This window comes from Triticum aestivum, chromosome 6D (assembly GCF_018294505.1).
Source record: "Triticum aestivum cultivar Chinese Spring chromosome 6D, IWGSC CS RefSeq v2.1, whole genome shotgun sequence".
Lineage (NCBI taxonomy): Eukaryota > Viridiplantae > Streptophyta > Magnoliopsida > Poales > Poaceae > Triticum > Triticum aestivum.
Window position 1 is genome coordinate 455,816,521 of NC_057811.1, and position 23,969 is coordinate 455,840,489.

The 23,969-nt window shown below is 46.0% G+C and overlaps 3 protein-coding genes and 4 non-coding genes across 9 annotated transcripts; 5 read left to right on the forward strand and 2 right to left on the reverse strand.

Annotated features, from left to right (window-relative positions):
• The first annotated feature begins 245 nt into the window (after positions 1–245).
• On the forward strand, positions 246–2,185 carry LOC123145831 (equilibrative nucleotide transporter 1). The gene is made up of 2 exons (XM_044565332.1): positions 246–903; positions 1,295–2,185. Exons 1-2 carry the CDS (start codon positions 372–374, stop codon positions 2,017–2,019), a joined length of 1,257 nt encoding a protein of 418 aa, XP_044421267.1. The 5' UTR covers positions 246–371; the 3' UTR covers positions 2,020–2,185.
• Positions 2,186–3,292: 1,107 nt separating this feature from the next.
• On the forward strand, positions 3,293–3,453 carry LOC123146639 (U1 spliceosomal RNA). The gene has a single exon (XR_006472849.1). It is a non-coding gene; the product is annotated as a U1 spliceosomal RNA (small nuclear RNA).
• Positions 3,454–4,830: 1,377 nt separating this feature from the next.
• On the forward strand, positions 4,831–4,991 carry LOC123146651 (U1 spliceosomal RNA). Its single transcript, XR_006472860.1, has one exon. It is a non-coding gene; the product is annotated as a U1 spliceosomal RNA (small nuclear RNA).
• A 2,410-nt stretch (positions 4,992–7,401) lies between these two features.
• Positions 7,402–7,562, forward strand: LOC123146707 (U1 spliceosomal RNA). The gene has a single exon (XR_006472901.1). It is a non-coding gene; the product is annotated as a U1 spliceosomal RNA (small nuclear RNA).
• A 1,925-nt stretch (positions 7,563–9,487) lies between these two features.
• LOC123146616 (U1 spliceosomal RNA) lies at positions 9,488–9,648 on the forward strand. Its single transcript, XR_006472828.1, has one exon. It is a non-coding gene; the product is annotated as a U1 spliceosomal RNA (small nuclear RNA).
• Positions 9,649–9,828: 180 nt separating this feature from the next.
• LOC123145832 (cyclic nucleotide-gated ion channel 17) lies at positions 9,829–14,123 on the reverse strand. Its single transcript, XM_044565333.1, has 7 exons — positions 13,746–14,123; positions 12,769–13,264; positions 12,313–12,525; positions 11,892–12,175; positions 11,475–11,586; positions 11,091–11,327; positions 9,829–10,959 (listed from the first exon to the last, which is right to left on the reverse strand). The coding sequence occupies exons 1-7, from the start codon at positions 13,802–13,804 to the stop codon at positions 10,273–10,275; spliced, it is 2,088 nt and encodes a 695-aa protein (XP_044421268.1). The 5' UTR covers positions 13,805–14,123; the 3' UTR covers positions 9,829–10,272.
• Positions 14,124–19,365: 5,242 nt separating this feature from the next.
• Positions 19,366–23,360, reverse strand: LOC123145833 (TVP38/TMEM64 family membrane protein slr0305). Of its 3 annotated transcripts, none has more exons than XM_044565336.1 (5): positions 23,056–23,360; positions 21,462–21,735; positions 20,485–20,721; positions 20,177–20,394; positions 19,366–19,840 (listed from the first exon to the last, which is right to left on the reverse strand). In XM_044565336.1, the coding sequence occupies exons 1-5, from the start codon at positions 23,100–23,102 to the stop codon at positions 19,591–19,593; spliced, it is 1,026 nt and encodes a 341-aa protein (XP_044421271.1). In that variant the 5' UTR covers positions 23,103–23,360; the 3' UTR covers positions 19,366–19,590. The 3 variants fall into 3 exon arrangements, with proteins under 3 accessions (XP_044421271.1, XP_044421270.1, XP_044421272.1); XM_044565335.1 differs by lacking the exon at positions 23,056–23,360 and adding an exon at positions 22,715–23,020; XM_044565337.1 differs by lacking the exon at positions 23,056–23,360 and adding an exon at positions 22,721–23,008.
• Between the last annotated feature and the right edge of the window lie 609 nt (positions 23,361–23,969).

The following is a 23,969-nucleotide window of genomic DNA, read 5'->3' on the forward strand; positions in this document are numbered from 1 at the left end:
TTATTTTACCGAGAGAGAGATACGCTGTTCCGCAGGGAGACTCTCAAGCTGTTATTTGAAAGGTAGGCGCATATTTTAGTCTTCATAGCCGATAGCGTGATACCACACGGGCGAATAAAGCGAAGACAAAATCAAGCAAAGAATCACCAGTCGGCCCACGGCTGTCAGCGACACAATAAAGAATGCAACATGTGCATCATTCATTAAAAGTCGCATAGCGTAGCGTAGGAGCACGAACCTCCTCAACTCGCCCCACACGAAAGCCCACAAAGCCGAAACTCTCTCTCGAGCAGCCCAAAAAAACAAGTCACACGTCCAGATCCCCCAAGTCCACCCATCCGAGATCCCAAATCCATCCGCCCGACCAAGCCATGGCCGGCGGCGACGAGGAGGCCACGACGGCGCTGCTGCCGCCGCCGGCGGGGTCGGCGGAGGCGGAGCGCCCTCCCCCACCGCCGGCCGACCGGCTCGGGGTCGGCTACCTCATCTTCTTCACGCTCGGCGCCGGGTTCCTGCTCCCCTGGAACGCCTACATCACCGCCGTCGACTACTTCTCCTACCTCTACCCGGGCGCGCCCGTCGACCGCGTCTTCTCCGTCTCCTACATGCTCTCCTGCCTCCTCCCGCTGCTCCTCATCGTGCTCGTCTTCCCCAAGTCCAGCGCGCCGGCCCGCATCAACACCGGGCTCACCCTCTTCACGCTCGCGCTCCTCGTCGTGCCCGTCATGGACGCCGTCTACGTCAGGGGCACGCCGCGCCTCTACGGCGCCTTCGACGTCACCGTCGCCGCCACCGTCATGTGCGGCGTCGCCGACGCGCTCGTGCAGGGCGGGGTCATCGGCTTCGCCGGGGAGCTCCCCGAGCGCTACATGCAGGCTGTCGTCGCCGGAACCGCCGCTTCAGGTAGTACCTCTGTTTCTCTTGGCACGTTTGTTCTGCCCAGTCGTGTTCTGTTCTTCTCTGAATTATTGCCCCTAGAAACTGGTCTGGGCGTTCGTTCAGAAATCAGCCACCAGATTGACAAATCGAGCTGACAAGAGTAAAAAGTTTGAGAGTAGGAACTGAGAATGCAACAGGTACTATAAAACCTGTTAGAACCACCAATAAGCGATTTCAAATTTCAATGGAGCATAGGTTGTGCTGTGCTGACTTTGGAACTCGGTAGCACCTGACGAATCTACTTATTTGATAGTACATTCTTTCTGAAAATGTAGGACGCATATAGGATTTATGCGAGTGATGGGTTGATGCTAATGCTAAATGCATCGTCTTCTTCATGATTTGTGTTCCACAGGTGTACTTGTCTCAGCACTTCGAGTGATCACAAAAGCGAGCTTCCCTCAGGACCCCAATGGGCTAAGGCAAAGCGCAATCCTGTACTTCATGGTTGGCATGGTGGTCATGATCATCTGCATAGTGTGCTACAACGTGGCGCGCAGGCTTCCCGTCGTGGTGTACTACAAGAACATCAAGCAGAGGGCTCAGAAGGCGGAGGTGGGCGGCGGCATGACGGGGCCTGCGTGGAGGTCGACCCTGTGGAGCATCGTCGGGAGAGTGAAGTGGTACGGGATCGGAGTCGTTCTCATCTACGCGGTCACCCTCTCCATATTCCCGGGGTTCATCACGGAGGACGTGCACTCAGAGGCGCTCAAGGACTGGTACCCCATCATGCTCATCAGCGCCTACAACGTGTTTGATCTCATCGGCAAGTGCCTGCCAGCCATCTACCTCCTGCAGAACTCCAATGTAGCCGTTGCCGGTTCGTTCGCGAGGCTCCTGTTCTATCCTCTCTTCTATGGCTGCCTGCACGGACCCAGCTACTTCCGCACCGAGCTCCCGGTCACCGTGCTGACCTGCCTTCTCGGGCTCACCAACGGGTACCTGACCTCTGTGCTCATGATCCTCGCGCCCAAGGCCGTGCCCATACACCACTCCGAGACCGCAGGGATCGTCATAGTGCTGTTCCTTGTGGTTGGGCTGGTCCTCGGTTCGTTTGTCGCTTGGTTTTGGGTCATCTGAATGCATGGGGGCACCTGCCATCCGCCGATGTATTTCGTATCTGTGTACCATAGCACGATCTTCTTGCTGATGCTTCATTTTGCCCGCCAAAGGGTATGTAATTTCTCAACTGTGCAAATGTATGTAAATTTCCATTTCATGAAAGGATGACCACTGTTCATATCAATTCCTCAGCCCTCGGTCTCAGTTCCTATGAACTTCCCTTCTTTTTTTCATTTATTGGCACGCCCTGAATCCCATCTCCTACCCTGCCCTCTTCTTCCTCTTCCATGTCCCCTTGCTCCTGTTCCTCCTCTGCCCAGCATTGGTTCAGGTGCAAAAGTTCAGAGGGGATGCATTGATGGATTTATACAGAGTAAGTAGCTATGCCACAGGTTACAGTGCCGTTGCTTCACTTAATATTGCTACTTATGACCGTGGGAACCATATGATTTTTCTAAAGTTCTGTAGTTCTATTCCATAATTTTCCTTAAATACTCTCTCTGTACATATATTTGGTCACTCATAGCTTACGCTTTCTTTTAGCAGTTAGACATGAAGTTGAAGAAGTTTTTGCATATAATCAAGTACTCTCCAGTTTACTCAGTTATACTCCCTCCGTCCCATAATATAAGAACATTTTTGATACTACACTAGTGTCAAAAACGTTCTTATATTATGGGACAGAGGGAGTATATGATAGCAACAGGTAAACCAATTTCGTGGTATTATGGTTGCATTTCTTAACTTATGTCTCTTACAAGGCGCATGGCCTTTTCGCATATTTTGTTGAAGCCTGAAAGATCATCAAGTAGAGCATATCTTTTCGGCGGAAACCACAGGCCTCGTGCCTAGATGATAATTGAAAGAACTGATAAATTTCAATCTTTTGCCGTATAACAGTTGGCTTTCTGATGCAAATTGCAATGTTCTTTGAAGCTCCTATTCTTGTCAGGATTTATTTGAAGCTCTGGCAGTCGAGCATCAAAGTATGTCCAACCCCTCCGCTGGTACACGTTGCCACACCTTTTTGTTTTTTAGTGGAACGTTGCCGACCACCTATGCAAAAGCGAGCGTACACACACGAGTACACTCTTTCTTCTGTCGATAACCGTTTTCTCAAAGAACTGGGCCTGAGCACCAAAACTCCACCAGAATCAGGCCCACGGCCTCGCACCCCACCGTTGCAACAACACCACGGTGCTCTAGTTTCGTTTAGTACCACCTCGCCTGCGGGAGGAGGCTTCGGAGGAAGAGCCGGCTATATAATGAGCCCTCGGTGCACCCTTACAACATACTTACCTGGACGGGGTCGACGGCTGATCAAGAAGAGTCGTGGCCTAGGCTAGTGGTCCACATTGCACTTGGTGGATGCGCTGGCCTACCATCTCCCCAAGTGGGAGAGTGGACGTCGTAATTTGTGATAGAGGGGGTACGCGTTCGCGCGGCCCCTGCCAATTCTTTAAATCAAATTTTGGTCCTGGAGAGATTTTCTGCCAAGTTAATTATGTTCAGTTTCAGTTGCATCAACTTGGCCTTTTAGAATCAGCATGTTTCAGATTACCTTTCAATTCCCCTGGATTAACCTTTCAGTTGCATCAACTCGAACGATGTCAAGACGACAACGAGAGACTTTGACCAGTCAATCAAGCGTAGAACCCATCTCATGCGTGATGTTCATAGTATAATAGAGTTGGTTGTGGTTGCTAATTAGTGGAGTATAGGATTGCTTGCAAATGTGGTCTGGAGTAGCGTGCTGGGGTCTGCTGTGCTCGCTGTTGAAGCAGCAAGGGGACAGGTGAGACAAGTGCGGAGCTCCACTGCTTTTCTTTTGCATTTTTTGAGAGACGCGCACAGGCGCACGATGGGAAGATGTAGCCCACTCGGACCCGAAAGTCCACCAGAAACAGACCCACGAACTTGTGTTTTTAGAAGTCTCCACCTGCAATTTAATTAGAACTCCCGTCCTCCTCCCATATATATATATCCCTAGACTAAAAAAATTATATATTCCTTAATTAATTCTAAAAAAGTATATAATCCTTAATTAAAGCTACTCGGTTGCTCTGAAAAAAGTACTCACTCGTTTCGAAAATATTAGGCGCGGTTGACTTTTTTTTTTTGCTCTTTGACATAATTTTTTTGCAGGGACTGTTTGACATAATTTTAACTATGATTTTCACTTGTAGCATGTCTACATAATTAGTATAAAGATATATAAAATAAAACCATTTTGCACGACAAATATGTGATACTGTTTATACATGCTAGATCCATATAATTTTGTATATATTAGTGATCAAAGTTATGCATTAAAGATCATGGAAAGTCAAGCGTTTTATATTTTGGGAAGGAAGGAGTATTCGCTAGTATGCATCCACAGTAACTTTTTAACTGCATGTGTACCCGTGAAAAAAAATCTTTCAGCTGCATGTGATCATCATTGGCTCCAACTCGTTAATTATGGGATCATCATCTCGTACTCTCCTCTTTTTTTTTTTTTTTGCCGGAACTCTTTATATTTATTATTTGCAACATCCTCCACCTGAGCCCACGAGAGCTGACCACCGTGGATGCATCTACCCAGCCCAGGCAATCCATTTGAAATCAACCTTCTATGCACAAAACGTACAAACTCTTCTCCCAAAGATCGTTTTCTAATGAACTGGGCCTGAGCACCAAAGGTTCACCAGAATCAGGCCCATAAACTTGCACCGGCTGCACCTAAAAAAAAACTCTGTACTCTTGTTTGTTTAGTACCACCTCACCAACGGGAGGAGACAGGGGTGGGGGAGGATGCCATATAATGATCCCTCGGTGCACCCTTGCAACATACTTACCTGGACGGGGTCGACGGCTGATCAAGAAGAGTCGTGGCCTAGGCTAGTGGTCCACATTGCACTTGGTGGGTGTGCTGGCTTACCATCTCCCCAAATGGGAGAGTGGACGTCATAATTTGTGGTAGAGGGGGTACGCGTCCGCGCGGCCCCTGCCAATTCTTTAAATTAAATTTTGGTCTTTTATAGTTGTGAGTTGGCCCTTGCCAATTCTCAAAATTAAACATTGGACCTTTATTATTGAATGGTACTACCATTGCAGCTGCTGAAGACATAAGTTGTACTAGCTGATGTCTGATTTGGCGTAATATAACAGTCTAGGTACCTAATATTACACCCAGTTTCATTCTTGCAACTCATTTTCCTGCAGGCTGTTTGGCCATCAATAGGTAGCAAGTAGTACCATAATGCACCTAGAACATGAATGAAGAAGAACAGGGGATTCTAAAAAAATTGCTTTGAGCAACACATTTGACTTGAAATTTGGTGAATTTCGACATATGAAATGTTGAAAGGTTGCATATAAAAGCATCCAGATACCGTACATGACTAGCTAACAAGTAAAGTAGCAGGTTGTATAGAGCCCCTTCACAGACAGTCTTTGCAACAACTCCAGTAGCTTTGACAATTTCATAAATTAGAGGGAATATGAGATATGAGTTGGTCACGAGATCTTATGGGTTTCACCTCTAGCCTACCCCAATTTGTTTGGGACTAAAGGCTTTGTTGTTGTTGTTGTTGTTGTTACAGGGAATATGAGATATAGTCTTGGAAGATACCGAGCAAGAACTATAACCGCTAGAATGTTATTGTTGTGCTCAGCAGTGGAGTACTTGATGTCTTGATAGCTGGTATCACATACCAGACTATGTATGATCTGCACATCTGCACATTATGTAAACATACATAAGCAGAATAAATACATGAGAAATTGAGATGAAGTGCTTCCAGGCAGCACGGAACACCACGTTTGCACTAGATATATAGCTATGTGCCCATGGAGAGGCGACAGTGGCAGATCAAAACCTATGGGATTATAATTAATTACTGCCCGTCTAGCACGGCAGGAAATTGTGGTAATTTATATTGTGGCCCGCACGTGCCCACATATGATTTCTGTGGGACAAATGTGTTTAGCAGGATGTCCACATATTATCGTTATACTTGGTCCTGTAAGATTTAAACACTTAGCATCACACGGCGATGAACGTAGGTTTCAGAATTCAGAGTACCCGTTTCTGTCTTCAGAGTTCACCAACTGTATACGTGCATGACTCTGTCAGTTGCTAACATCCATGATCCCAGAGTGTACGAATTATTTAAAAGCATCAGGTGCTAGTTTATTCAATGTGTGGTCACCTACTACAATCTCTAGGACAATAGATAACCTGCAAAATTCAGAAAAAGGAAAATTGGAGCTTCTCAGAATAAAACTCCTCCCAGCGTGAGGTCCTACTTGTAACTGAAGCTTCAGGTTCAGGGTATCATCAATTAGACTAGCATAGCAAAATTGAAAGAGAACCCCAACGTATATACCCAAAGGAACTCTTACGTCTTACCTGGTCAGTCCAACAGCTGAGTAGTGCAACCTTCCGTCCAGCTGACCAAGCTTTCTGTTCCAAAGTGAGCTATACTAGCTTAGGCACATACTCCCTCCGTCCGCGAATAAGTGTACTTCTAGCTTTTGTCTTAAGTCAAAGTTTTGAAATTTTGACCAACTATATACAAAAGAGTAATAACATATATGACATCAAATTGATATATTATGGAAGTACATTTCAAAATAGATCTAGTGATATTAATTTAGTGTCATAAATGCTAGTACTTTTTCCTATAAAGTTGGTCAAAGTTTTAAAACTTTGACCTAGGACAAAAGCTAGAAGTACACTTATTCACGGACGGAGGGAGTATATATATACGGTACGTATTATGCAAGTCTGAAGCACCCACCCATTGCTTTGACAAACACATTAGCGCAATTCATCTTGCAGCGGTGTTCCTAAAAGTTAGTACAAACATTTGACAATGGATGAACTCAATACACAACAAGATTACATTCTCTCGTACTACATAAACATAATCTGGAAAACATCAAAATTAACCAGAGAGGAGATAACTGAATATATCTTCTAAGACTGCGCACATCTCCCTCTGTCAGTTGGCCATGGCCGGGGGCGGGGACTCTCCGTTTTCCTTTTTTTTTGGAAGGGAGGGGGCCTCTCCGGGTGCTCCTCTCGGCCATGGCAGGACAGTCCACATCGTTTCAGCACTTTTTACCCGTGGGCGTTCACGAAGATGTTTTTTTTTAGAAACACGAAGATGATTTATGTGGGCTTGGATTTGGACGCCGCTGACAGCCCACGTCTACCTGCAGAGAGATTTTTCTAGTGCCAGAGAGATCGTTTTTCTAGTGAACTAGGCCTGAGCACCGAATCAGGCCCATGACCTTGCACCAGCTGCACCACCATGGCGCTCTAAGTTAGTTAGTTTAGTACCACCTCGCCAGTGAGAGGAGGCAGGGGAGGGAGAGGCTGCTATATAATGACCCCTGGGTGCACCTTGCAACATACTTACCTGGACGGGGTCGACGGCTGATTAAGAAGAGTCGTGGCCTAGGCTAGTGGTCCACATTGCACTTGGTGGATGCGCTGGCTTATCATCTCCCCAAGTGGGAGAGTGGACGTCGTAATTTGTGGTAGAGGGGCTACGCGTTCGTGCAGCCCCTGCCAATTCTCTGAATTAAATTTTGGTTCTTCCTACTTTAGTGGTTCTTTGCGCTGAATTCACGTTCAGTTTCAGTTACTTTATCCTGGCCTCGCAGAGTCAGCTCATATGGTGTTTCAAATTGCTGACAGGTCACTCAATCCAGAGTGACAGCTTAGAAATAGACTCTGTGATGAGACGCATATGCAGCATTACCTGAAGTTGATGTTCAAGTGACCTTTACAGTCTATACTTTCAACAACATAGCAAACCTTGTACTACTTTACAGGCTCCAAAATGGTACAGACTATGGCATCAATGTCAGGATTTCTTTGAAGCTCTGACAGTCAGTGTAGGCGTGTAGCGGCACCCTGTGCTGAGGCACCAAGAATTTTACAAACACAGATACTCTACATCTGAATGTACAACGTAACGATGACTATATTATCTATGTGTACTTTAAACTGTTATAAGCATCTCTTGGTAAGGCATCCCACCATGCATTTGGGATTCAGTGTTAATTATAATTCTCGCATCAACGACCGGTTCCGCGAATCCGGGTTCCAACCGGGTTACAGTCTCCTCAATGCACCGTAAAAAAAAGTCGCCTCAATGCAGACTAAATTGGTAGCAGGGCTAGAGAATCAGTGGCCGTTCTGGATAGAACATTATACCTTACTCGTAGGGTTCGACCGAGAAATCCGGCTCGTCCGGCTTCTTTAGTGTCGGCAAACTCTTTTATGGCCTGAAGCCCTTTCCTGTTCCTAGCCATGACTTTACCGGCCACCATTCTTATTTCTTAGAGAGATATTCCTCTTGGGTGGAGGGACATCTTCACCATCCGAGTCTTCTGATCTCATGGACGGGCTGCAGGGTTCAGGGTACCATCAATTAGACTAGCATAGCAAAATTAACAGAGAACCCCAATGTATATAAGGAACTCTTATCTGGTCAGTCCAACAGCTGACTAGTGTAACCTTCCTTCCAGCTGACCAAGCTGTCATTTCCAAATTCCAAAGTGAGCTATACTAGCTTAGGCACACACACATATACGCTACCTATTATGCAAGTCTGCTTTGACAAACACATTGGCACAACTCATCTTGCAGCAGTGTTCCTACAAGTCAGCACAAAGATTTGACCATGGGTGAACTTCAATAGAAAAACGCACTAGTTTATGCAAAACAAGATTACACTCTCTCGTACATAACTACTACTACTACATAATCTGAAAAACATCAAAATTAACCAGAGAGGAGAGAACTGAATATATCTTCTAAGACTGCGCACATCTCGCTCTGTCGGTTTGGATCATAATCAGCACATGCCCTTACCTTGTTCTTCCCTTCTTGGGTCCTCTAGGCTCTTGCAGACCTCGTCGATATCGCCGATCCCTTGGTGCAATTGCTCCTTGTACCGTCGATGGGCATCACAAGCACCTGCTGGTCTTGTCTTCCGGCCCCAACACCCTCCGGTGGTGCTCCCCGTGCGGCCATGCCGGCCTTTCACTCCCTTTGTTTTCACCGCTGTTTTTTTTTTTTGAGAAGAATTTCCACCGCTGCTTTTTTTTAGATGAATTTCCACCGCTGCTATGACTGCAGAAGTTGCAGCCCGATCCATCTAAGCCGCAGTGGATCAGGAGAAGCCGTGATGCGGGGGTAGTGTGGTGGCCACGAGCGGGCTTGTGGGCGTCCACGAAGATGATTTATGTGGGCTTGTGGGCGCCGCGGAGACAGCCCATTTGATGAAATAGACATACACTATGCCAGAGAAGATCGCTTTTCTAATGAACGAGCACCGAGAGCCCCATCAGAATCAGGCCCACGACCTTGCACCAGCTGCACCACCACGGCGCTCTAAGTTAGTTTGTTTAGTACCACCTCGCCCGCGGGAGGAGGCTTGGGAGGAAGAACTAGCTATATAATGAGCCCTCGGTGCACCGTTGCAACATACTTACCTGGACGGGGTCGACGGCTGATCAAGAAGAGTCGTGGCCTAGGCTAGTGGTCCACATTGCACTTGGTGGATGTGCTGGCCTACCATCTCCCCAAGTGGGAGAGTGGACGTCGTAATTTGTGGTAGAGGGGGTACGCGTTCGCGCGGCCCCTGCCAATTCTCTAAATTAAATTTTGGTCCTTCAATGCTCAACAATCCGTAGCCTTCTGCCTGCTAAATTCATGTTAAGTTTCAGCCACATCAACCTGGCCTTGCAGAATCAGTATGTGCTGGCCTCAAAAATTAATTTGCTGACAGTCTCTCCATCTAGTGTGTGACAGTTCACTCCAGCCCAAACAAATGGAAATAGACTGATGGGGAATATGCAGCATTTACATGATTTTCAAGTGGCATTTACAGTCTACTTTCGTAACAAAATAGCAAACCTCGTACTAAAAAGACTCTCCATACTATGGCTTCAATGTCAGGATTTCTTTGAAGCTCAGACAGTCAGTGTAGCGGCGCCCTGTGCCGAGGCACCAAGAATTTTACAAACACAGATACACATCTGAATGTACAACGTAACGATGACTAGAATATCTATGTGTAGTATAATCTGTTTAGCATCTCTTCGTAAGGTCTCCCACCATGCATTTGGGATTCAGTGTTAATTAGAATTCTCGCATCAACGACCGGTTCTGCGGATCCAAATTCCAACCGGATTACAGTCTCCTCAATGCAGCAAAGACTGACTAACTTGGTAGCAGGGCTAGAGGATCCGTGACCGTTCTGGGTTACCTTACTCGTAGGGTTCAACCGAGAAATCTGGCTCGTCCGGCTTCTTTAGTGTCGGCAACTCTTTTATGGCCTGAAGCCCTTTCCTGTTCCCAGCCATGACTTTCCCGGCCATCATTCTTAGAGAGATATTCTTCTTGGGTGGAGGGTCATCTAAACCATCCGAGTCTTCTGATCTCACGGAATTGAATGACTCCCTCATACTCAGGTCCTTCGCCATCTTCCTCCTCCTGTACCGCCGCCACGCAGCTTGGATGAAGCACGCGCCCCATGTTCTCCAATGGTGTGAGTAGTATCGGAAAGTGTGCTGCAACTTCTTGCTGTGCAACCGCCTAAATTGGCTGGCCACAAACTTGAGATCCTCGGCCTGGAGTGAAAAGGCCTCCACTTCTATGAGTGCCTTCACTGTGCGAGTGGATGATGGCAAACTAGCGGTAGGCTTCGGGACAAGAGCCCATCCAAGAAGTTCCTCGCCGCAGAAATCACCAGCTTTCAGTGTAGTTGAATTGAAGAAGCCTGTGCGGCCACCATTTGTTGTGGAGCTCTCCAGTTTCCCACGGATGATGAAAAGCATCTCAGCCACGGGATCACCCTCACGGACAATGTATGTGCCCTTTGTACACAGTGATGATACAAGACGCACACATATGGCATCTAGAAGTTGGTCGTCCATCTGGGAGAAAAAAGGTACCTGAAACCTCGCAGTAGAAAGAGAGATTAGCACATGATAATACTAACAAGAAGTCTAGTCCAAAGGGCAAACCCGGAAGTTTCAAACATGCAGTTTTATGTATTTCTAGAAAAGTTTGTAAAAGTATCTACCCGGCGAACAAGGTCCAAGCAAAGGTGGCGTTTAATGTCACGTCGTAGATCCGCTGGTAGAACCTGTAATATAGACTCTTCATTCACACCTCGAGTTGCAAGCCATTTGTACTGGATAAATCGTCTAACTCTTTCCCGCAATTCATCAGGAAGTTGACGATGTCTCATCCACTCCTCAGTATCTCTTTGCTTTAATCTCCACTCCTCAACCCTCACAGTGATAGATTGCAGGTAGGTCTGGAATAATAATAAAAATAATGTAAGATAACATATTCTAAGAAACAGTTTACATTAATACATTATGACTAAAATGATGAATTTCATGCTCATGAATAACAAACTTTTGTAATGTACAGAGCATAATTAAGTATGTATAAAATGTACCTGCACATTTCCAATCAAATGCGCAAACAAGACAAGACCGAGTACTGCCAAGAATATACAGTACAGTGTCTCACCAATGTAGGTGCTCACAGAAAGAGTCTGGCCGTAGCAACTGTACAGAAAATGGACGAAATATATACCATGTTAGAGAACCACTTATCAATCCTGACAACTGATAATGACAAGATTAGAACTTCTAAGTTAATTTTGCAATGTACATTCAACTGGGACTGAAAGAGTAAGATCCGAACACATTTTGTTTAACACATAATGCTCTGAGGTTCTCATCAAAACTTTCAACTAACACAAGTATATAACGATATCAAAGAGCCGGCGGTTTGTAAAGAAAACTGCAACCTAAGATTCCCACTTAGTAGTTAGTACCCTACAATATCAAGATGTCCACGACAGAAATACCTTAGATTCTGTAAACCCCACCAAAGGGAATAGAAGAACTTTCTCAAGAAACCCTGAGCAGGCGCTTGATTTGACAGAGCAGGCTGAAACATGCCATAGTCGAAGGTGATGCTGTCATTGCTAGCATTGCAGCGGCTGAAGAGATCAGTCGTACTAGCCCATGTCTGATTTGGTGTATCACAGTCTAGGTACCTAATATTACAATCACTTTCATTCCTGCAATTCATTTTCCAGCAGGCTGTTTGGCGATCAACAGATAGCAAGTACCATAGTGCACCTAGAACCTGAATGAAAAAGAACAGGGATTCTAAGAAATTTGCCACATAAGAAAGAATAAAGGGTGAAAACTTGAGCAATACATTCGACTTTAAATTGAACTTCAAGATATGAAATGATGAAAGTTTGCATACAGATACCGTACATGACTAGCTATCAAGTAAAGTAGCAGGTTGTATACAGCCCCTTCCCAGGCAGTCTTTGCGACAACTCCAGTAGCTTTGACAATTTCATAAGTTAAAGGGAATATGAGATATAGTCTTGGAAGATACTGAGCAAGAACTATAAGCACCAGAATGTTATTGTTATGCTCAGCACCAGAATACTTGATAGCTGGTATCACATACCAGACTATGATCTGCACATAAAGTAAAGATACATATTTTCAGAAAATGCCTGGACTGCAACTGCATTGAAGAAAATTATTTGAGTTCAATCTCATCTTACAATTTCATGCTAAATATAGCATATCTGCGTTAAATAAGATCAAATATTGCAAATACTTACAATCATGACAAACGTCCTAAAACCAGGGACCATTACTTCATTAGTACTGTTAATATTCCACTTATTAGAATAAAAAGAAAGACTAGCAAGTTACCTGCGGCAAAGGCAACGCAGCCACCACATCAATTGCAAAGTCAGATCTCAAATATTTCCATGCAATCTCTTTGGGGTCTGTGACAAGATCTCCTCTTCCAAAAACCCGCAAGGTTGAGCTCGTTTTAACAAAAGCAGTTCTGAACTTCATTATGATGTGAACCACATACAAGAGATCGGCAATTGACCGGAAGAATGTAATGATGATGGTTAAATGTCGGTCTGTCCCAACACAGGAATAGGTGTCGCCATAGACGATTTTCGGCACGTAGAAGTACAGGGGGTCTATAAATAGAGCAAGGAAGGACGAAAAAAGGAAAATGCGGTTCCACATCAAGATGAAGTCACTTGACGGATCGAAAATCTTGTACTGCTGCGCATCCCCTCCCACGAAAATCTTGTTCTTCCCTGAGCTCGCGACGCCGAGTTTACTAGCAGCGAATGCCGCCTGTTTCTGTTGAATCGGTATCGCTGGCTTTGCCCTCTCGTCATAGAACCTGTGAATGGCAGCAGCATCACAAAAATTGGCATTTGAACCACTCAGAACACGCGGTAAATGGAACAGAGCACCTCACTTGGATGCAAATTCTTATTCCTTACTAAACTAACAACATGCATAATAACTTTTACGGTTCAGAAGAAATATTCCTCGTCCCATATCAAGCAAGCAGAGGACTGCTGTACCTCAAAACGAATTGAGTTCTCAATCGACAGTTTTACTTTATGTGATGCTGCCTTTTACTTTAACGCCGACCAGATCAACCAAAAAGGGGAAAAGCTCCATGCTACAGCCTACAGTATATAGCTTAACAACTCAAAATTTAAGACACTGCAACTGCCTGCTCTAACGACTAACGATAGGAATCAAACTGATCCTGCCGAGCCCCCGACCCCGAAGCTCGCGCCGCAGCAGAGTCCTAAAATGCTGGATCCCTGACCAAAAGCAGCAGATCGGGTAGCTAGGCCGCCGCGGCTCACCTGACGGTCCTCTGCCTGCCCAGCGCCATCTCGTCCTCCACCTTCCTCGGCGCAAACATGGCGCCGGCCAGCCCAGCCCGCTACGCCGACCAGGGACCCCGCGGCCGGCCCGCCATCCAACCGAAGCACCCAAAGCAAGGCAAGCAGCCCCCGCGGGCTCGGTCAGCGGCCGAATCCGGCGGCGAGACGGCTGGTGTCCGGTCTCCTCCGCGTCCGCGGTGGGAGGGGATTAAGGCGGGGAGGCGGGATTTGGGAGCCGGCGAGGGCGAGGAGTTCGAAGGGTGGAGGGAGGGAGGCGACGAGGTGGAGGGAGGACCTGGGGAAGACGACGAAGCCGAAACTGCCTGACCGTCTTGGGGTTGGTCAATCGCTTTGTTAGCCGTCGCTAATGCAATGGGTTAAAGCTTGGTTTTAGTTAGTGGTGCGCTTGCCGGTACTTTTACCGCGGTTCAAATGGTAGGCCAAGTGGTGGTAAAGTGGCGCCGCAACAAAATTTGCAATATTACCCCATCTTTTTCGAGAAAATCTACTCCCTCTTATCCAAATTAATCATCCCAGCTCTAGGACAACTTTAGTACTCCTTCCGTTTCATAATGTAGTGCGTATATATTTTTTAAGAAGTCAAACTTTGACCAAGTTTGTATATAAAAACATATAAATCTATGACATCAAATACGTATCATTAGATACAGTACATCATAAGACGTGTTTTCACATTATACATATTTCATATTGTAGATATAAATAGTTTTTATCTATAAGCTTGGCCAAAGTATGCACTGCATTATGGAACAGAGGGAGTACTAATAAATTAGGTTTCAATCGATAATATGTCAGCCCCAAGCTTGAGACAAAGATGACATGGCGGGCTGTGGCAGCCCCTCATATGGAGACGAGGCAGAGGTTTGACAGGTGTGTGTGCGGGGGTGCTCGCCGAAGCCAGGGGGCTCTTAAGGGAAATGGGGGATGGTCGGTGCAACGATAGCACGACGGAGAGGGCGGGTCAGGCAGGGCAAGGCCATGAGACGACGCGGCAGAGCCGCTATCCATGGGTGGCAGCGGCAAGCGGATAGGCCGATGGTGCCTGAGCGCCGGGTTATGCCGCGCGAGTGAGAAAAGAAGACAACAAGGAAGAGGCAGCCGTTGGACTGAAATCCAATGGTTAGGGCAAATCGACCAAGAGAAAGAAAAAAAAGGGGCAAGCGTTTTTATAGTGCTCCCTTTGCTTCGGAATACTATAAGAAAGTTGCAATTCCTTATCTTTTAGCGAGAATAGAATATTGGCCGCATGCAACGATGTATGCAATTTATGCCTGTCCCTGCTTAAAAGCACCTTTCCATTTTTCATGACACAACACATGTGGCAGCACAATCTTTACTAGAGCTGGTACTGATTCTCAAATGGCAACAGTCGCACTACATTTTTGGAGCCAACCCAACATAACGGAAGTCGCTCACGCGCGAGTAGGAAGATGCGGCTCCCTCCTTGATTTCCATCGGTGACATTTTTATTCTGCGGCCTTGCAACTTGTACGAAGTGAGGATTTCCAAAAAATAATGATTTTTAAAGATGAACCGGCGAAGATTTATGTGCGTGCACGCGCGCAGCGTCACCCAGTCTTGTGTTGCCCTGCCCTCCCTGCCATGGCTCGCCTCGCCAGAGAAAGTACTAATACCATGCTAGTATTGGACACGACATGGCCCGCGTGTCGCATAGGCCAAACCGAGTCACATGCGCATGCGCGATGCGCAGCGCCAACCGGTCCACACGTTCGAATTCCGTCAAAGCGAAAATAAAGCTGACGGGGCTTTAGAAAGTTTGGAGTGCAAGCACTCCACCCCCTACAATTTGAATGTGATCAATGATCGCAATGCGAGGTCGCTATTCCATCGGTGATACACCATTTCAAAAGTTGTTATGAGGTTTGAAGTGCGATTGCATAAGTGAAGACGAGGTGGCCATTGGGCATGTCGATCATGAAGATTGTAAGTTCTGCTCCTCACCATACTTAACACGTTGTCTCCAATGTTAACAGTTGGATACTTATATACTTCACATACGAAATCATCAATATAAAAGGAAGGTGTTTCTGCATAAGACGAGGAGCTGTAGTGAGAGAAGGTTGCGCCTGCATGACGTTGGCAATTGTGATGACAGCGACCAAGATGTCCACGAAGATGTGCCGGAAGTAAGAGTCCTCGTCTCACATAGAGGCATCGTCCTCATAGCCCTCGAAGCGCGATCACTCCCATGTAAACGACGACAAACCCCTAGACGTCATGATTCTGATGTAACCAACCGCGTTTGATTCGGCTCGGTACTGTAGTGGGCTTCATGCTGCAAACATCGAGGCGATGGCCCTGAGCAAAATGCTGGTCGTTAACACGTAGGAAGCTGGGGCAACAGCCCCGGGCACATGACGGATGCTGCAGTCCTATTCACACGGGTGTGGCGTGGCTATTGGCATATCAGGGACGCGTCATGGATGACACCCTGACGGCTCGGGCAGTGGTCTATTATAGGAGGATGTCCCACCCATCCGCTAGTGTCATTTTTGTTTGACATGGAGTACATGCCGGGGTGACTATCAAAAGATCTGTCCTTCATATGGTGATTCGATTACTGATTCATGCCTGGATTCTAGAGTGAAAACTTATTTTATGGCTTTGATTGGTTGGTCTCAATAACGATAAACTTGCGTCGTTACATTATTAAATGTGTTGTCTCCTTGCCTATGCTTGTTTTCGGCGGTTGGTCTCGTTGTTACCTTGCGCGCCATTGTCTTCTTATTGATGTGCTAGCCTTGGGTCGTTGGTATCCGCAATTAAGATGAAAATCCTTGTCTTGAAAAACGTTATCTCCTTACTGATGTGTTGATCTTCGGTAGTTGGTCTAGGCAACCAAAAATGCACAGCCTTGTCTTTGGCCGTATGTAGCAATGATGGTGATGCCGCTTATTATTTTTAAAGGCATTGTTGTAGAAGAAGTCAACTTAATCATATGTTTTTATTTTCCTGAATGATAACACACACGTGTGGCATATTTGCACATCATCCACACGCCTTGATCCACATTGATTCTGTTTTGTACGGATTCTAAAGGAGTCTGAGTGCCACGTAGACATAGCGTGTTTTGTGAGCGTCAGAGCGCTCGCCCACATGACCCGCAGCGCGCGGTTTGCCAGCTACGCCGTGTGGGCGAACCGGTTCCCACCCACATAGTCACCAATCGTGTGGGCGAGCGCCTCTTTGCCCACACAACGCTCGTACTGTGATAGATGGCAACTGCAGTTGCGCGTATGCAGCAACTAGGTAAACACACATGACAACTATGATTTGTTGGTAGATGGCAAAGTTGCACGTACGTGGCAACCAGGTAAACATACATGGCAACTACGTAAGCACGCATGGCAACTATGATTTGATTTGCACGTGGCAACTACCATTAATTAGACATGGCAACTATAGTTAACCAAAACAGAGAGAGTTGTCATGCTTTTACAACTACATTTGCCATCCCGGAGGGCAACTAAAGCGTCATCCCGCGGGTAACTAACGCAGCTGCGCCAGGACGTGTGGGCATTTTTGCTTCGTACCACACGCACGGGGTGGGATGAGCAGTACTTGTTGGGCGTGTGACACAAAGTAGTTGTGCCCACACGTGTGGGCAATTCTAATATTGCCCACATATGGCCTGTGTGGGCTGTCTTCTGCTTACACCACACATGATGTGTGGGCGGATGTCTAGTTTGCCACACGTGTGGACGTTATCAGCGTCCTTTATTTTACTCTCGTAATGGTTTCAACGTGGGTATCTTTTTTTATATTTTTTATTTAATGGCTTGAGCGTAGGTATCTTCATTTTATATTCTATTTAATACACAATCCGTTTATAAATATAAGATGTTTTGGATATTTTGATTTGCACTACATAGATAGTACAATAAGTGAACAGACACACTAAAACATGTCTATACATCCGACTAAAAAAAAGAAGTGACTAGAGGTAAGTCGACTGAAAAATAAATTTGGGGCGGTCCATTCTTATCAATCCTCGAGTGCAAAACAAGCGGTCAAGATTGCATCTTCAACCTCCAGCGCTCAAGTTCTTCATCTCCCCGAACCGCCCAACATACCACCGCCCACGGCCGGCGGCGCTCCCGCGCCAGTCTTGCCGCCCCGCCCTCCCCTCAACTGCTTCCCACCGTTGTACTACCATCGCTCCGGGCCATCCCGCTAGCCCCGACAATGGCCAGTTTTTCTCCGGCAAACTTGCACCCCCCCTCCACCCCCCTCAAGATAGATAATGAGGTAGCCTTCTCCAACAAGCTTATTCCTTCCCTCCGGCAAGCTCCTTCATTCCCTCCGTTGTTCCTCCCGTCATGTGAAAATCGACTGACCGAAATTGTGTTTTCAGGCGATTGATGTGCAGCTAAAATAAAAAAAACTTATTTTATAGTATTTGTGAACGGAGGGAGTAACTAATAAAAGTAATTATATGCATCAGAGGCCAGGGTTTCATCTCCTTTTTTGAAAAAAATAAATCAGAAGGCATTTCTCAACGAGGATTGAATCGTGAAAACCCACAGAGCGCACAAAGCTTAGAGCATCTCTAGTAGACCCCGAATAACGCCGACCCGCAAAACACGTTTACAGTTCAAGGAAAAATGGCTTTGCGGGCCGGCGCGGGCGGCCGCAGAGTCAGACACCGCAAAACGGACCCGTATAAAAGGATATTCGTGAATATTCCATTTTACAATTCCGCTATGCGGGGTCTGACTCTGCTGCCGACCCGTAAACGGCCCACAAAAGCGATGTGGTATTTCTAAATTGGACACACATGCACATATTCAGAAAAATATCAATAACACAATACAACAATCATCCACATTACAATAATTATTCAAATCACTGAAGCAAACTAAATAATTCAATATAAAACTTGTCCCGAATACAAATCACACATGAATTAAATGAAAATGAGTAGAAACATGAATTTTGTTACTGCTCGGCACAAGCACAAGTAAAAACTCACCGGCTGCTCGAGGGCGGTGGTTCTCCGGCGGCTCCGTGGCGGTTGATCCCGAGCGGCGACGGCGACTAGGGGGGCGGCGGCGATGGCGACTAGGGGGGCGACGACGACGACGACTTGGGGCGCCTCAGGTCGCCGGATCGGGGGGGGGGTGCAGCGGCTCGATGGAAGAGGGTAGGGGTGCCCCCGCGGCGCGATTCCGCCCGCAGATTTGGACGGAATCGCCGGCGGCGGACGGGCGGAACCAATGGCGGGCGGCGGCGGAAGGAAGTGGGGAAAGAGCGCGGGCTGAAATGTCCCTCCCGCCAACCGCTTTCCTGCGATACGAGGCACCGTAGGGGCGAGGCGGAAACCTGCGTATTCACATGTTGGGGACGAGATTTTGCCACGCCCCTCAAAATATTTACGGGTCGAATGCGTTTGCAGGGTTTGATTGGGCAACTTTTCCCGCGCCGACCCGTATTTTGGCGGTTATTTTGCGGGCCGCGGCTTTATACGAGGTCTGCTAGAGATGCTCTTAGACACGCACTATGCACATCTGAAACAGTGTGCCATGGCAAACTCTGATCCACTGCCATACGAAACACCTAAACAAAAAATATGTGCACCTCAAGAGAAGGCCAAATTTCCAGTAGCCAACAACAAGGCCAAAATACATGTTGGGTGATCAACCACATGAAACTAATCAAGCAGTAAAACCATACATATTTATCTAGTTAGAAGACAGGTGCATCCACCTGCTGTCAGAGCCTAGCTACCTATTTTCTCTGATGAATTGAATGAATACAGACATCATACGACATGTAAACAAAGCTACAGGATATGCACGTCCTGATGGCCATTTTTTAGTGCAGTCACCCCAGCAGAGCCAGCAGCAGGTTGGTGGTCCTCTGAGATATCATCTGGGCCTTTTATGTTGTTCAGCGACTTCTTGGCGTAAACTGTGAAGGCGACCGTGAGGGCAGCGGCAGCGATGAACGAGATTATGCTGTAGATTATCTCCACAGTAGTCAACTTATGCTTGCCATACTTCACATCGGCCAGCGTACGTATCAACCGCCCGCTGCATAAGCATTAAGCAAGATCAGTAAGTCATCACTACTTTGAGAGATGTCTCTGTTTGGGTCACTACAGTCTAGCTTAAATCAGCAGCAAGAAAACTCCTGCTTATCAAGAGCAGAAATGTACAGATTATGACGCTTGTCTACCAAATACTGCACGCTCTACTGGAAAAGAATTGGTTAACGATCGGCAATCCATGTACTATTTTGTTATATAAGGGCATTAATCAGATGACAGATGCACAATAAACCTAGATGCATGGCCTCAATAGTCATGACAAAATGATGCAGCGGAATTTAGTAAACCCATAATCTGTAATGTGGATATCCGTATATACCTGTAGATATAGATGAATGCCTCAGGTGTCATTCCGGCAACTGAACCACATACATAAGGGCTGAATTTGATTTCTGTCACGGCCACGGCATAGTTAAAAATCGAGTATGGAAACGGTGAGACTCTGAATAGCGCAACCACTCGAAACTGGTGGAACCAACTCCCTTCGCCAGCAAGCTTTATTAGAGCTATCTGCTGAGGCCATCTCTTTAACCATGCCTGCATTGAAAAAAAGGAAGAAAACAGAGAAGAAGATATTAAGACACAGCTCCTCAGGTAGAGAAAAGATGCAAGTCTGAGAAATCTTACATGTAGTCGCTCGCGGAACAATGAGCCGATCCAATATGCTCCAACCATGCCAAGAGTAGTCCCAACAATAATAATCACGAAACCCCAGCCATAACCGAAGATCATTCCTGCTAACCACATAGAAGGTCCAGAGGGGACTAAAATGAGTGGGAAGATAGCCAAAGACGCGACGAGGACAAGAGCCAATACTGGACGACCAAAGGCACTTGCTTCCCATTTCATGATTGGAAAAAGAACCTGCAAGTAACAAACGCAAGAAAATACATACATACATATTAGCGTAGACGTTCTGTTTCAACAACCCAACTCAAAATCTTCTTCATAAAAAAGAGAGAGAATAAGATCAAAGAGTACACATGCACAACATTGCTTAAAAACATGACACAATTGATATTTTCATACATACAACTAAAATTTCTCTCAAAGTAGTATGCCACATATGCATTCACTAAACAAATAGCATTCTAATTATATGAACCAACCAGAATATTCATGTCAATGGTGTAACAGTAATTCCTAACAATTACAAGCTGAACACTGAACATATGCTTGAGATCTAAGCAGATGTGACAAAAGGAAACATATAACAGACATGTTCGACAAAAAACCAAAAGTATTAAGTTGAATGCCTCACTGGTGCTAGTTTAAGTATATTGAAGGACAACCAAACAAAAAAATGAGCAGTGTGATAACGACTTCAAGCATTATGATTGTCCCATGGAATTTATAGATGCATGCCACCTCAAAGTTCCTGATTATTATATATAAAAAAACTATGGACCAATACAGACCAAGCAAAAGATCACAGCCCAAAATGGCCAACTACCAAAGAGTCAACCAACAAGCCAAAATCAGTTGGTTCTGAAATGCATTTTGTGAAATTCAGTGAAAGGTAACCAGAAGAATGGAAGTCTACTGACATTCCAGTGGGCTGCCTAAAATTACCCTGTAAGGAAGAGATTTTATTTTGCACCCACCTTCTCAAAGGCAAAGGGGGCTCCAAATTTCACAAAGATATAAGTTGCCATTATAAGAAGGAAGCAGACAAGCAGAGCTGTCATCCACCAACTGAAGTGACTTGACTTGGGTTGCTGAGGTAAAATTTCTGTGTTGTTGTCAGCTGTTGCATGTTGAGTTGGCGTCATCAGCATCGTGTATTCGTCGTCCTTTATGTTTTGCTCAGAATGCTCAATTCTATTGCATGACACCACAGCTGAAGAGCTTGGCGTGCTAGCAACCGTCTCACCAGCTCTGTTTACAAGCCAGGAAATATTATCAAATAAAGGTACTGATGCTGCCCACGAATGTAGAGATGTTATTAATTCGTGTCATAGATGTAAGGTTAAGGTTGACATGTGACAGATCCTTATCTACTCCCTCCGTTCCTAAATATAAGTCTTTTAAGACATTTCAAATGAAATACAAGATACGGATGTATGTAGACATATTTTAGAGTATAGATTCACTCATTTTGCTTTGTATGTAGCCACTTGTTGGAATCTCTAGAAAGACTTATAGTTGGGAACGGAGGGAGTAAATTAGAGTCGCACAGGCCCAACTCCATGTTATTTCCTTAAAACAACAATCGGGGTTACAGCTTATTCACCCACATATTACTGAACTCAAAATGCACTGGTTTGGGTAGCATGGTGTAGTGTTAACAAACAGTAACTGAATCATGATAGTTAAAAGCAGCATGGATGGATGTAACATGCTAGTGCAAGTAAGATCCCCAAATTGGATACAGCATTAGACTATTATGAAAGAAAAACGTTGAGTAATGCGACACGTGTTATCCTAGTCAAATTAGGACTGGAGATCAGGAGATATGTGCTCCTAAATGAATTCTAGGCTCAGAAACACCTGCTCTGTTATCTTTAAAACCATGATATGGTATTGGGCCACAGGGAAGGGAACCCAAGCAACGATTGGAAGGAAAATAAAATTAGATAATCTGAGAGCAGGATGTAACATACTCATAAGTTGCCTGGATTTCTGATTCTTAAATCTCAGCCAGCTTTGGAAACCCTTGGATCAACATCCATCCCAAATACCTCCCAACCTCACCCCACACATCAAACTAAAAAGTGCAGATAGATATACGTCTGCTAAAATTGCATGCCTACAACACTAGAATGTCTGTCTATGAGATGTACAAGCAAGCAATTCTGAAGGAGACCGGGATTTACTGAAACTTTAGACAAGCGAGAATGATGAGGAAAAGGATAACATTAACCAGGCTGGCCATCTAGCCGGCGTCCGTCGCCGTCCAGGACGAGCGCGGCGACGAGGTCGGGGACAAGGAATCCGCGGGGGCGGAAGGGGGGACGGCCTAGAGGCCCCGGCGCCACCGGCGAGGAGAGGAGCGGCGGCTTTATTGTGGCGGCCTCGAGGGCTAGGTTTTCGCTCCCGACGATAGGCATACATCGCCGAGCACCGAATTTCCAAAAATAGCTCCGCTCCACAGATAAAAACAACAAACATGGCGGAATCCGAGCAGGAAAAATAATACTAATACTGTAAAAGGAACAGAAACTGCATGCGGTGGCTCGCGAGAGGACGGGGTGCTACCTGGGCGCCTCCCCGGGCTCGATGTCCAGAGGGAGGACGCGTGCCATGTCCGAGGCTTTGCTTCTTCCTCCCCTCTCCGTTGGAGCTCGCGGCGGAGGGGCAGAGGAGGGAGAGAACCAGAACAAGTGGGCCGGGCTGTCCGGCGCTGCGAGTAGCTCGCCGGCGGCGGAAGGTTTGATATGATATGATGGGATAGATTCGGGAGCGTTGGTTGGTTGGTGGCCGGCCGGTTTGCTTCAAACCAAAGCGAAGTACTATCCGCGGTCGACTCTTTCTATTGTGCGCGGTGCTCGTGGCAACACCGCACCGGTGAATGAATTCTGGTCGTGTCTTAGGTGTGACTTTCTTTCGTCTCTAGAAGTTTTCTTTTCTATAGAAGGCTGCGGATATGTTATTTTAAAATAAAGGAACAACACAAGTATAAGGTCTTTTTTTTCACACAGTACAGACGGGCAAGCGCTCATATATACGTGCGGGTTTGCAATTGCAACGGGCTTTGTCATGTTGAAAGGAATCATCTTGTTTCATCGGTCAATGTATTGATTTTGGACCCTGATAAGTGTCACACGTGTGGCACGAACACATGACAACTTCAAACATTTTTTATGGTAAATTTAGTGACACGAGGGCGACAATTTTAGTTGTCAAGCATGACAACTTCTTTTCGGAAGACAAGTTTCAGTTTTTTAGGTTTGTTTTTTCTTTTTGAATGACAACTTTAGTTGTAAAATCTCAGGGCCGGAGTGCTTCGTGCCACACGTGTAACACTTATCATTTGGGTTGATTTTTTACAGCAACATGGCCGATTATTATAATTCCTTTTGTGCACTTGTTTGAAAATTGCTCGTGATAGTGAGTTTCATATCGTGCATGAATGCCTCGATGGTTAAAGCATTTTTTATGGAGTGCTATAC

Bases quoted from the DNA above. Each gene is read 5' to 3' on its own strand.
- LOC123145831 (XM_044565332.1), top strand. From the start codon at position 372: ATGGCCGGCGGCGACGAGGAGGCCACGACGGCGCTGCTGCCGCCGCCG. The intron at 904-1,294 runs GTAGTACCTCTG...TGTGTTCCACAG, and splicing joins CGCCGGAACCGCCGCTTCAG to GTGTACTTGTCTCAGCACTT.
- LOC123145832 (XM_044565333.1), bottom strand. From the start codon at position 13,804: ATGTTTGCGCCGAGGAAGGTGGAGGACGAGATGGCGCTGGGCAGGCAG. The intron at 12,526-12,768 runs GTAACTTGCTAG...CTTTATGTGCAG, and splicing joins CTGCGTTGCCTTTGCCGCAG to ATCATAGTCTGGTATGTGAT. The intron at 10,960-11,090 runs GTAGATACTTTT...GCGAGGTTTCAG, and splicing joins GCTTGGACCTTGTTCGCCGG to GTACCTTTTTTCTCCCAGAT.
- LOC123145833 (XM_044565335.1), bottom strand. From the start codon at position 22,968: ATGTTTGTTGTTTTTATCTGTGGAGCGGAGCTATTTTTGGAAATTCGG. The intron at 20,722-21,461 runs GTGGGTGCAAAA...TGTTACTTGCAG, and splicing joins CCCCCTTTGCCTTTGAGAAG to GTTCTTTTTCCAATCATGAA. The intron at 19,841-20,176 runs GTATATACGGAT...ATGCTTATGCAG, and splicing joins GCATTCATCTATATCTACAG to CGGGCGGTTGATACGTACGC.